This window comes from Salvelinus namaycush, chromosome 1 (genome assembly GCF_016432855.1).
Source record: "Salvelinus namaycush isolate Seneca chromosome 1, SaNama_1.0, whole genome shotgun sequence".
Classification (NCBI taxonomy): Eukaryota; Metazoa; Chordata; class Actinopteri; order Salmoniformes; family Salmonidae; genus Salvelinus; species Salvelinus namaycush.
The window spans coordinates 9,747,629-9,761,567 of NC_052307.1; the positions used below are offsets into that span (position 1 = coordinate 9,747,629).

Consider the following 13,939-nt stretch of genomic DNA (forward strand, 5'->3'; position numbering starts at 1 on the left):
ACAGGTATGTCTCATAGGTTATGGCAAGTTCATTTTAACCCCCAAACTCACCTGGCTTGAGGCAATCAAGTAGTGTCTTTTTTCAATGGAGAAGTGTTTAACATCAAGAGCTTCAACAGCCAGTGATTGTTCCTATGGGGAAAAGGTTTTATGTTGTATAGAAGGAATACATTACTCAACATAATGCCACTGATATGGAGTGACTGTCAAAAAGAGAACTAGCCATAGGAACAGAAGACCAATGAGTGAGTGATTTATAGTAAGTAATTGATTACTATGTAGATCTTACATAATGTCTGCAGGCAGAAAACACATCATAAGGTCCAAAAATTAAAAGACAACAGTCAAGTCCAAAAAGTAACAGTCTTCACCAGGGTTAGATTGAGGTCCTGTTGCACTCTGAACAGGCTGAGGTTGACAGCAGGGGAGTCCGGGAGGGCGCCATGTGTGATCGCTACATAGGATGAGCCATTCACAGAGAAACCCACACACATCCCAGGGTCCTGGATCGTCACCGACTGAAAACAAGAGAGAAATATATGTATATATATTTTAGCCATTTAGCAGATGGTCTTATCCAGAGCGACATACAGGATCAATTAGGGTTAAGTGCCTTGCTCAAGGGCAAGGGATTTTCACCTAGTTGGCTTTTCACCTAGCAAGGCATTTTCACCTAAACATTTTCACCTAGTTGGCTCGGGGATTCAAACCAGCAATCTTTCGGTTACTGGCCCAACGCTCTTAACCACTAGACTACCTGCCGCCCCATAGTGCAATCAGGCATCATGATATACTGTAAATAGACTGATGCATATGTGTATGCAACACAAAGCAAGGCAGTTTTCTAAAAGCTGTTCTGGGTGAGTCGTTAATGTCTTCCTTCCCTTGTTGACCACTACCCCTTCATCTTTCTGGCCTCCTATGTAGTTCAACTACTGTCCCTACAGTGCCTCCAGTAACTGTTCACATCCATTGACTTTTTCCAACATGTTTTGTGTTACAGCATGAATTAAAAATTGATTAAGTTGAGATTTTGTGTCACTGGCCTACACACAATAACCCATAATGTCAAAGTGGAATTATGTTTTTAGAAATGTTTACAAATGTATTAAAAATGAAAAGCTGAAATGTGTTGAGTCAATAAGTATTCAACACCTTTGTTATGGTAAGCTTAAATAAATTCAGGAGTAAAAATGTGCTTAATAAGTCATATAATACGTTGCATGGACTCACTTTGGCAATAATAGTATTCAACATGATTGTTTAATGAATACCTCATCTCTGTACCACACACATACAGATCACTGTAAGGTCCCACAGTTGAACAGTGAATTTCAAGCACAGATTCAACCACAAAGACCAGGGAGGTTTTCCTATGCCTCACAAAGAAGGGAACTTATTGGTAAAAAAAAAAGAAGCAGATACTGAATAACCCTTTGAGCATGGTAAAGTTATTAATTACACTTTGGATGGTGCACCAATACACTCAGTCACTACAATGATATTGGCATCCTTCCTAACTCAGTAGCTGGAGAGAAGCAAACCGCTCTGGAATTTCACCATGAGGCCAATGATGACTTTAAAAAGTTAGAGTTGAGGAAACTAGTGGCCTAGTTACAGTTTTGACTTAAATCGGCTTGAAAATCTATGGCAAGACTTGAACATGGCTGTCTAGCAATGATCAACAACCAACTTGACAGAGATTGAAGAATTTAACTAAATAAATGTGTAAGTATTGTACAATCCAGGTGTGCAAAGCTCTTAGAGACTTACCCAGAAAGACTCACAGCTGTAATCGCTGCCAAAGGTTATTCTAACATGTTTTGACTCAAGGGTGTGAATACTTATGTAAATGATATATTTCTGTATTTCATTTTCAATAAATTTGCAAATATTTCTAGAAATATGTTTTCACTTTGTCATGGAGTATTGTGTATAGACGGGGGAGAAAAGTCAAGGGATATGAATACTTTCTGAAAGCACTGTATATAGTTCAGCTGTTGTACCCATGTAGTTTAGCCTAGCACAGGCCAAGGTGGAGCTTATAGCTAAGCCTATAAGTGGCCAAGATAAGCTATGCAATAAGTTATATCAGAGGTCAATATGGAGCTTTTTGCTTAGCCGATGGATATTTTTGCTTTGCCTAAAAGAGGAAAATATGCAGCATATTGCTTAGCCAATTACCATATTACTTATTGCTGCCACATCCTCTCCGATCTCCACCTGCTTAGGGTGTAGGGTCTAGGGGTCGATATGGAATTGGGCTATAGGATAGAGTTTAGATACATCACTAGATTACCTGTATAGGCACCAACACCCCCTGCCACCTGTAAAGAGTGGCGTGGGTCTGGTTGGAGCCTCCAGTTGAGGGCCTGTCTAGCCTCATGGCCAGAGGAGAGGCTCCACCAGCCAGGGAACACCAGCCTGATGTGGGAAGATCTGGGAAGATCTGATACACTGCCATCACTGGAAGACTCCCCTCTGAAAATTGACTAGAATAATCACTGTATATCATGGTGAACATATGAATACAGACCTGGAAATGAAATGACCCCTATATTTTGTACTGAGGGCATATGACATTAACTGAGTGCAGAAATGAAGTTCCTAGCCCATCTTACCCACGGCAACAGCTGTGTCCGACTGAGTATCCCACTCCACACTGACCGCTGCCTCCAGACCTTTACTGCGGGACACAGTCAAGAACACGGTCCTACCGCCCTCCTTCCCCACCACAGAGCTATCAGTCCTGCAGAGATAGATGTACATGTGTGACGTGTGTGAGCGTGCGTGTGTGAGCGTGCGTGTGTGAGCGTTTGTGTGTGTGTGTGCGTGCATGTTTGTATGTGTGATTGCATGTATGCGCATGTGCGTGTGAGTGTGATCCAGTGTTCGCTCACCTGTTGAGGGAGGAGGCGATGCGGAAGAGGCCCAGAGGGGCGGAGTTTTGCAGCACAGTGATGACTGTGTAGAGTGTGTCTCCAAGCCGTGCCCCTCCAGTTGGACTGGACAGGGTCACCATGAATGTCTCGTTCACCTCAGGCTCAGCGTCCAGAACTGCCCAGATCTCCAAAGTCTACAACGTCAACACGTCAGAGAACATCAACCAACACGTCAGAGAACATCAACCAACACGTCAGAGATCATCAACCAACACGTCAGAGAACATCAACCAACACGTCAGAGAACATCAACCAACACGTCAGAGATCATCAACCAACATGTCAGAGAACATCAACACGTCAGAGATCATCAACCAACACGTCAGAGAACATCAACCAACACGTCAGAGATCATCAACCAACACGTCAGAGAACATCAACCAACACGTCAGAGAACATCAACCAACACGTCAGAGATCATCAACCAACACGTCAGAGATCATCAACCAACACGTCAGAGAACATCAACACGTCAGAGAACATCAACCAACACGTCAGAGAACATCAACACGTCAGAGATCATCAACCAACATGTCAGAGATCATCAACCAACATGTCAGAGATCATCAACCAACATGTCAGAGATCATCAACCAACATGTCAGAGAACATCAACACGTCAGAGATCATCAACCAACATGTCAGAGATCATCAACACGTCAGAGATCATCAACCAACAAGTCAGAGAACATCAACCAACACGTCAGAGAACATCAACCAACACGTCAGAGAACATCAACCAACACGTCAGAGAACATCAACCAACACGTCAGAGAACATCAACCAACACGTGAGAGATCATCAACCAACACGTCAGAGAACATCAACCAACACGTCAGAGATCATCAACCAACACGTCAGAGAACATCAACCAACACGTCAGAGATCATCAACCAACACGTCAGAGAACATCAACCAACACGTCAGAGATCATCAACCAACACGTCAGAGAACATCAACCGACACGTCAGAGAACATCAACACGTCAGAGAACATCAACCAACACGTCAGAGAACATCAACCAACACGTCAGAGAACATCAACACGTCAGAGAACATCAACCAACACGTCAGAGAACATCAACCAACACGTCAGAGAACATCAACCAACACGTCAGAGAACATCAACCAACACGTCAGAGAACATCAACCAACACGTCAGAGAACAACCAACACGTGAGAGATCATCAACCAACACGTCAGAGAACATCAACCAACACATCAGAGAACATCAACCAACACATCAGAGAACATCAACCAACACATCAGAGAACATCAACCAACACGTCAGAGATCATCAACCAACACGTCAGAGATCATCAACCAACACGTCAGAGAACATCAACCAACACGTCAGAGATCATCAACCAACACGTCAGAGAACATCAACCAACACGTCAGAGAACATCAACCAACACGTCAGAGAACATCAACCAACACGTCAGAGATCATCAACCAACACGTCAGAGAACATCAACCAACACGTCAGAGAACATCAACCAACACGTGAGAGATCATCAACCAACACGTCAGAGAACATCAACCAACACGTCAGAGATCATCAACCAACACGTGAGAGAACATCAACACGTCAGAGAACATCAACACGTCAGAGAACATCAACCAACACGTCAGAGAACATCAACACGTCAGAGAACATCAACACGTCAGAGATCATCAACCAACATGTCAGAGAACATCAACCAACACGTGAGAGATCATCAACCAACACGTCAGAGAACATCAACACGTCAGAGAACATCAACCAACACGTCAGAGAACATCAACACGTCAGAGAACATCAACCAACACGTCAGAGAACATCAACCAACACGTCAGAGAACATCAACCAACACGTGAGAGATCATCAACCAACACGTCAGAGAACATCAACCAACACGTCAGAGATCATCAACCAACACGTGAGAGAACATCAACACGTCAGAGAACATCAACCAACACGTCAGAGAACATCAACCAACACGTGAGAGATCATCAACCAACACGTCAGAGAACATCAACCAACACGTGAGAGATCATCAACCAACACGTCAGAGAACATCAACCAACACGTCAGAGAACATCAACCAACACGTCAGAGAACATCAACACGTCAGAGATCATCAACCAACACGTCAGAGAACATCAACCAACACGTCAGAGATCATCAACCAACACGTAAGAGAACATCAACACGTCAGAGAACATCAACCAACACGTCAGAGATCATCAACCAACACGTCAGAGAACATCAACACGTCAGAGAACATCAACCAACACGTCAGAGATCATCAGCACGTCAGAGATGAGAATATAAAGGGCTTTATAGCCTCCCTGACTTCTGTGCTTCCAAGGTACTGAAACACATCAAGAGAAGATTTCTATACCTAACAGCCTTTGATATTCTCCAAATAACACTCCTCTTGCCTTTATATCAATTATCTCAATTATCCAATACATATCTTCAGTCTTTTCAATCAATTATCCAATATGTATCTTCAATCAATTATCCAATATATATCTTCAATCAATTATCCAATATACTGTATATCTTTAATCAATTATCCAATATTTTTCTTCAATTTCTTCAATCAATTATCCAATATATATCTTCAATCTTTTCAATCAATTATCCAATAGATATCTTCAATTTATTCAATCAATTATCCAATATATATATTCAATCAATTCATTTAATTATCCAATATATATCTTCAATCTTTTTAATCAATTTTCCAATATATATCTTCAATTTATTCAATCAATTATCCAATACATATCTTCAATTTATTTAATCAATTATCCAATATATATCTTCAATCAATTCATTTAATTATCCAATATATATCTTCAATCTATTCAATCAGTTCAATCAGTTCTCCTGTATCTATACCAGGGATGGGGTCCACGGATCAATTTCCACAAAATAAAAATGTTTTGGAATCCAGTCGGCTTCTCAACTTACTGTTGAAAGTTAGAATAGTAGAATACACAAGGTGCAATATTTGAAATGTTTCTCTTGTTATGTCAGTCACTCAATTAGCCCATGTCAGCTAAAAAGTTGATTTTGTTAGTCACTCTCACTCAGATATCATTTTAAAAACATTTCTCTCCACAAAATGTGTATAATTGCAGAAAAGTAGCTGTAAAATTGCTACATATTTTCTCCGCCCCATGGCAAAATGTGTAGAATTGCTCTAAAACTTAAACATTGATGTTTTTCTCTCAGCTGTCAAGAGAGGGGCCGCTGAAATGTTTTGCTTTGATCCCACTGACCTTGAACTTGACTCCGTCCTCCAGCACCACAAAGCCCTGCCAGGGTATGAGGTCGTCCTGGGCCAGTGTTCCGTTGGCGTTTGTAATGGTGAACTGGACAGTGACGGTGCCGAAGGTGCCCTGGGGTGGGTCACGCACAACGTACAGGGTGGCAACGCTCTCCCCCAGCCCGGACAGCGACGTGGGCTCCCTCAGCAGGAAGGGCTGGCTGCTGTTGAAGGATATGACACCGTGGCCATCGTCGCTGGCCAAGATGTTCACCGTTACTACAGGCGACAAGGGAGAAAAGGAGAGCAGTTTTCACCAGAGAGTATGTCATATTTCATTTGTGAAACCACAGGTACGTAGTCTAGTGTTTCCCAACTCCAGTCCTCCAGTTCCCCCAACAGCACACATTGTTGTTGTAGCCCCAGACGAAAATACCTGATTCAACTTATTGAGGGCTTGATGATTAGTTGACAAGTTGAATCAGGTATGTTTGTCCGGGGCAACAACAAAAATGTGTACTGTTGGGGGTACTGGAGGACTAGAGTTGGGAAACACTGACGTAGACTTTACAAAAAGTACCTTCAACACAATATAAAACAGGAAGTGGTGTAAAGTACTTACGTAAAAATACTTTAAAGTACGACTTAAGCATTTTTTTGGCGTATCTGTACTTTACAATTTATATTTTTGACAACTTCTTTACTCCTAAAGAAAATAATGTACTTTTTACTCCATACATTTTCCCTGACACCCAAAAGTACTCGTTACATTTTTAATGCTTAGCAGAACAGGAAAATTGTCAAATTCATGCATTTATCAAGAGAACATCCCTGGTCATCCCTTTTGTCTCTGATCTGGCGGACTCACTAAACACAAATGCTTCATTTATAACGTGTCAGAGTGTTGGAGTGTACTCCTGGCTATCCTTAAATAAAAAAACAAGGAAATGGTGCCGTCTGGTTTGCTTTACAGAAGGAATTTGAAAATATGTATACTTTTACTTTTGATACTTAAGTATATTTGAGAAATTACATTTACTTTTAATACTTAAGCATATTTAAACCAAATACTTTTAGACTTTTACTCAAGTAGTATTTTATTGGGTGACTTTCACTTTTACTATGAAGGTATCTTTACTTTTACTGAAATATGACATTTGGGTACTTTTTCCACCACTGAAAACAGGTTTAGTGAATGTGCATGATGCTACAGGCTTCCAGCACATCCTACCTGTGGTATTGGCTCCCAGCTTTAGCCCAGATGATGGATTAGCCAGAATGAGCTGGAACCTTTCAGCTCCCTCTGGGATGACGTCATCAATGATCTGCACCTCAACAAACTGATGCCTCTCGCCATCAGCGAAGTGGAGCATCTGAAGAACAAACAAAAGGTACTGTATGAACTCACAATAGAGCATGATGTGTTTAGTCTCATTGTTGGGGCCCAGAGTTTTCCCAGGTCAGATCACCTGGTCAGGAAAAACTCCTGGGCCATGTTCAATAGCCAAAAGTTGTCGAACGCTGCAGATGGAAATAACACGAATACAGTGTACGTCAGAGAGGCATGTTTGTTCTACATAGCATATTTTTTATCTGAACGTTCCATAACATTGTGTCTTGCTGAGCACGCCCCTGGCCCTACATAATTTAAGAATTCTGATTGGCGATTGTTAGGGGCGTGGCCTCACCGATGGTGTGGCATTGTAGTCCAGACCCAGCTGACCTTCCAGGTTCTGAGTGTAGAAGAAGAGTGACACGTTTCCGTAGGTCGCTGAGCTCCTGTAGACCACCAGGTTCAGCATACCCATGGTCTCATTCACCTCAAAGCTACAAGGAAAAACACACAGCCAAACATCAGAAGTGTCTGCCACCTGAGGTTGAATGCACTAATTGTAAGTCTCTCTGGATAAGAACGTCTGCCTCAGTAAATGACTAAAATGTACATGTAAATGAGAGTAAGGATCCCTGTGTTTTAGTCACTTGGGTGATTTATTAATTGACAGTCATGAAAGGGGACAGAAAAACAGACATCCTACTGAAGGAGGGGACCAGTGTGGGCTTTTCCCAAACAAGCAACAGTGTCAGTGGGAGGGTGAATTCTACAGAGTAGAGAGAGTGTCTCTGAGTGTAGTGCTTTCAGAACCAGACTACATGTTGTAGAGGTAAGACACAAATGACAATGAAAGCCGGAGCCACTTACTTAGTATTTGTCCATTCAATGACACCTCGAATTCCATCATTGGCACCAATGCTGATTTCTGCCACCAAACCATGTGTATCTGAAGAGGAAAGGCAACATTACAATAGGAAGGGTACCTCATGTTCTAAAGTCTCGTTCAAGTAATATTATCATTCAAAAACGAGCATTATCTTCAGCATGAACAGTATGACCTGAAGCTGGGCCAGAGCATCTAAAAACGCTACATAGACGGGTTGGTTGTTTAGCAACAAAACCGACGCGGTTGACTTAGATGGTTGACAACATGTAAACTATATTTAGTCTCCAATGTTTGTTGAAAACATAAATTAATTTGCACAATGAGCACCTGTTGTCTCTCAAATACATCATTACAGTTGTTGGTTAGCTAGCTAGAGATTGTTTTGCCATATTAGTCAGGACAAAACACCTCAAAACAAGACATGGTATCAAGAACAAGATAAAACTTCTTGTCATTGTTGCTAGCTATCTGACCATCCAGATTCACAACAACACACTGCCTCTGCCCCATTGAAGTGTGCACATCATTTTCGTGTAGTTGTCAGTTAACCATTCTAATAGAACTGGAGATGAGGGACATTCACTTCTCACATGCAGCTGAGAGTCAGAGTATGTATTGACTTATTTATAATGTCCTTAGTAGCGCTGTCTGTCTGTCTGTCTGTGTCTCTGTCTCTCTCTCCGTCTCCGTCTCTCTGTCCGTCTCCGTCTCTCTGTCCGTCTCCGTCTCTCTGTCCGTCTCCGTCTCTCTGTCCGTCTCCGTCTCTCTGTCCGTCTCTGTCTGTCTGTCAGTCACTCTGGGCACAGGCTGCATGAGGGCCATTTAAAGCATTTGGTTTGGCTGTCCCATTTCTCACCACACACCGTTTTTCAGCTCGACCCAAACGGCCCCTCAAGGGAGATATCAATCATAAGAAGCGTAGCCACTGAGTGCTGGCAGATGAGCCTGTGTCTCTCCAGTCTGTTTAGTATTCTGTCTACTCATCATTTTCTTAAGTTACCCATTCATAGAATTATGGCAGACAACAGAACGCACAAGGGAAAAGTTGGAAAACCCATAGAATTACATGTAGAACTAAAAGTGATTTGTAGGATCTCTGTGGGAAAATGCACATTTATAATGCTTTGTGATTTACATAGTTGTCCATTTGGGACTATGCCAAACCCAGCGTACCTAGTTTAGGACCGGGTGTGAGGGTGGTGATGAGTACTGCAGACGTTACGTTGACCAGGAAAAATTCCTCCAACTCAGGGATGTCATCCTGGAAAAATAAATGTATACAATTTGTATGACATATAGCCTACATTTATAGCGTATGAAAACTCCAATGAAATCCATACACATCTACAAGCCTTCCAGAGCACCAACAGAGCCAAGTGTAGGAAGTTTCCTGTGTGGGCCAGAGTTGGGTTAAATTCCACTTCAATTCAGTCAATTCTGTAGGTTAACAAAAATTCAAATTCCCCAAAAATACATAGAGAGGTATTGAGGAATATTGGTATAGGAATTTCAGTTGACTTGCTGAATTGACTGAATTGAAAAGGCATTGAGCACAGCCCTGGTGGTGGTCTTACATCCAGTATGGTGACAGGGATGGCCACAGAGATCTGTCCATCCTGCAGGATTACTGAGCCCGATACAGAGAGGAAGTCCTGTCCTGGTTCAGCCAGGGCCCCGCCCCCTTCCACCTGGGAAAGGTCCTGGAGGGATCCTCGGACCGTCTCATAGCTGATATTCACTACACCTGGAAACACAACAACAATACTTAACTGATAACACGTACAGTACCAGTCAAAAGTTTGGACACGCCTACTCATTCCACGGTCTTTCTTGATTTTTACTGTTTTCTACATTGTGGAATAATAGTGAAGACATCAAAACTATGAAATAACACATATGGAATCATGTAAATTCCCAATCTGGCCCTCAAACCATCACGGTCACCTAATAATCCCCGGTTTACAATTGGCTCTTTCATCCCCCTCCTCTCCCCTGTAACTATTCCCCAGGTCGTTGCTGTAAATGAGAACGTGTTCTCAGTCAACTTACCTGGTAAAATAAATAAATAAAAATACAAATGTAGTAACCAAAAAAGTGTTAACCAAATGATATGTTATATTTGAGATTCTTCAAAGTAGCCACCCTTTGCCTTAATGACAGCTTTGCACACTCTTGACATTCTCTCAACCAGCTTGTAACCTTTATTTATCTAGGGAAGTCAGTTAAGAACAAATTCTTATTTACAATGACGGCCTACACTGGCCAAACCCGGTACGACACTGGGCCAATTGTGCCCCGCCCTATGGGACTCCCAATCACGGCCGGTTGTGATACAGCCTGGAATCGAACCAGGGTGTCTGCAGTGACACCTCAAGCACTGAGCTGCAGTGTCTTAGACCGCTGCACCACTCGGGAGCCCTTCATGAGGTAGTCACCTGGAATGCATTTCAATTAACAGTTGTGCCTTGTTAAATATTTATCTGTGGAATGTCTTTCCTTCTTAATGCATTTGAGCCAGTTGTGTTGTGTTGTGTTGTGTTGTGTCAGTTGTGTTGTGACAGGGGTGGTATACAGAAGATAGCCCTATTTGGTAAAAGACCAAGTCCATATTATGGCAAGAACAGCTCAAATAAGCAAAGACAAACGACAGTCCATCATTACTTTAAAACACGAAGGTCAGTCAATGTGGAAAATGTCAAGAACTTTGAAAGTTTCTTCAAGTGCAATCGCAAAAACCACCAAGAGCTATGTTGAAACTGGCTCTCATGAGGACCACCACAGGAAAGTAAGACCCAGAGTTACCTCTGCTGCAGAGGATAAATTCATTAGAGTTACCAGACTCAGAAATTGCTGCCCAAATAAATGCTTTACAGAGTTCAAGTAACAGACACATCTCAACATCAACTGTTTAGAGGATTAGAGGAGATTATGTGAATCAGGCCTTCATGTTCGAATTTCTGCAAAGAAACCACTACTAAAGGACACCAATCATAAGAAGAGACTTGCTTGGGCCAAGAAACACGAGCAATAGACATTAGACCAGTGGAAATCTGTCCTTTAGTCTGATGAGTCCAAATTTGTGATTTTTGGTTCCAACCGCCGTGTCTTTGTAAGACGCAGAGTAGGTAAATGGATTATCTCCGCATGTGTGGTTCCCACCGTGAACCATGGAGGAGGAGGTGTGATGGTGTGGGGGAGCTTTGCTAGTGACACTGTCTGTGATTTATTTAGAATTCAAGGCACATTTAACCAGTCTGGCTACCACAGCATTCTGCAGCGATATGCCATCCCATCTGGTTTGCACTTAGTGGGACTATAATCTGTTTTTCAACAGGACAATGACCCAACACACCTCCAGGCTGTGTAAGGGCTATTTGACTAAGAAGGAGAGTGATGGAGTGCTGCACCCAATTGAGATGGTTTGGGATGAGTTGGACAGCAGAGTGAAGGAAAAGCAGCCAACAAGTGCTCAGCATATGTGGGAACTCCTTCAAGACTGTTGGAAAACCATTCCAGCTATAGCTGGTTGAGAGAATGCCAAGAGTGTCATCGAAGCAAAGGGTGGCTTCTTTGAAGAATCAAAAATCTAAAATATATTTTGATTTGTTGAACACTTTTTTGGTTACTACATGATTCCATATGTTTTATTTCATTGTTTTGATGTCTTCACTATTATTCTACAATGTAGAAAACAGTAAAAATAAAGAAAAACCCTTTTTGAGTAGGTGTGCCCAAACTTTTGACTGGTACTGTACATTACTACTTTTTCAATGAGATCACATAAAATACGATAACAGATGTGTGAACAAAACTGCATTTACACAGGCAGCCCAATTCTGATATTTTGCCACCAATTGGTCTTTTGACAAATCAGATATATTTTTGCCAAAAATTGAGTTTACGAATTTGGCTGCCTGAGTAAGCGCAGCCTAAGTGGCAAAAAGTCCGATGTTGTTTTGAGAAAATGTATCAAATGTACAGTATAGTCTGAACCTTTCCCATCATTAAGAACTGGAACTTTTCCTGCTCAGGGATAACTAACTGTCGCCACTAGTCCCAAGTCCCTATCCACGACCGACCTGAAGCCAAAAATTCTCTGTTGATGAAGACGTTGAGGTCCCAGACTGACCTGAAGCCCCAAACTCTCTGTTGATGAAGACATTGAGGGTGCCGTCGCGCTCCTCCGTGGTCAGACTGAGGGAGGACGGGGCGATGCTAAGCATCCCAAACGGCCCATCACTGGTCTCCACGGTAACCACCGCCTCGCGCCCCTGGTCATCCAGCGCTCCATGACCCGTTACCAGAACACCTGGGGGACAAGGAGAACAGAACTGACGGATACTATCAATACAAACCCTAGTCAAACTCATCCCCAGCCTGACAGAAACTATCTATACAAACCCTAGTCAAACTCATCCCCAGCCTGACAGAAACTATCTATACAAACCCTAGTCAAACTCATCCCCAGCCTGACAGAAACTATCTATACAAACAGTAGTCAAACTCATCCCCAGCCTGACATAAACTATCTATACAAACAGTAGTCAAACTCATCCCCAGCCTGACAGAAACTATCAATACAAACCCTAGTCAAACTCATCCCCAGCCTGACAGAAACTATCAATACAAACAGTAGTCAAACTCATCCCCAGCCTGACAGAAACTATCTATACAAACCCTAGTCAAACTCATCCCCAGCCTGACAGAAACTATCTATACAAACAGTAGTCAAACTCATCCCCAGCCTGACAGAAACTATCTATACAAACCCTAGTCAAACTCATCCCCAGCCTGACAGAAACTATCTATACAAACAGTAGTCAAACTCATCCCCAGCCTGACAGAAACTATCTATACAAACCCTAGTCAAACTCATCCCCAGCCTGACAGAAACGATCTATACAAACAGTAGTCAAACTCATCCCCAGCCTGACAGAAACTATCTATACAAACCCTAGTCAAACTCATCCCCAGCCTGACAGAAACTATCAATACAAACCCTAGTCAAACTCATCCCCAGCCTGACAGAAACTATCAATACAAACCCTAGTCAAACTCATCCCCAGCCTGACAGAAACTATCTACACAAACCCTAGTCAAACTCATCCCCAGCCTGACAGAAACTATCTACACAAACCCTAGTCAAACTCATCCCCAGCCTGACAGAAACTATCTATACAAACAGTAGTCAAACTCATCCCCAGCCTGACAGAAACTATCAATACAAACAGTAGTCAAACTCATCCCCAGCCTGACAGAAACTATCTATACAAACAGTAGTCAAACTCATCCCCAGCCTGACAGAAACGATCAATACAAACAGTAGTCAAACTCATCCCCAGCCTGACAGAAACTATCTATACAAACCCTAGTCAAACTCATCCCCAGCCTGACAGAAACTATCTATACAAACCCTAGTCAAACTCATCCCCAGCCTGACAGAAACTATCTATACAAACAGTAGTCAAACTCATCCCCAGCCTGACAGAAACTATCAATACAAACCCTAGTCAAACT

At 42.4% G+C, this 13,939-nt stretch overlaps 1 protein-coding gene across 1 annotated transcript in view; it reads right to left on the bottom strand.

The window, feature by feature from the left end:
• Nucleotides 1-13,939, bottom strand: part of LOC120050345 (adhesion G-protein coupled receptor V1-like) — a 211,817-nt gene that overhangs the window by 143,220 nt on the left and 54,658 nt on the right. Inside the window, exons 36-47 of the mRNA XM_038996933.1 lie at nt 12,552-12,731; nt 9,997-10,166; nt 9,596-9,683; nt 8,404-8,482; nt 7,892-8,030; nt 7,435-7,576; nt 6,217-6,482; nt 2,901-3,076; nt 2,622-2,749; nt 2,300-2,424; nt 372-518; nt 52-132 (exon numbers count right to left, since the gene is read on the bottom strand). Coding sequence (XP_038852861.1) covers nt 52-132; nt 372-518; nt 2,300-2,424; nt 2,622-2,749; nt 2,901-3,076; nt 6,217-6,482; nt 7,435-7,576; nt 7,892-8,030; nt 8,404-8,482; nt 9,596-9,683; nt 9,997-10,166; nt 12,552-12,731 — 1,721 coding nt within the window. The remainder of the gene's footprint in view (nt 1-51; nt 133-371; nt 519-2,299; nt 2,425-2,621; nt 2,750-2,900; nt 3,077-6,216; nt 6,483-7,434; nt 7,577-7,891; nt 8,031-8,403; nt 8,483-9,595; nt 9,684-9,996; nt 10,167-12,551; nt 12,732-13,939) is intronic.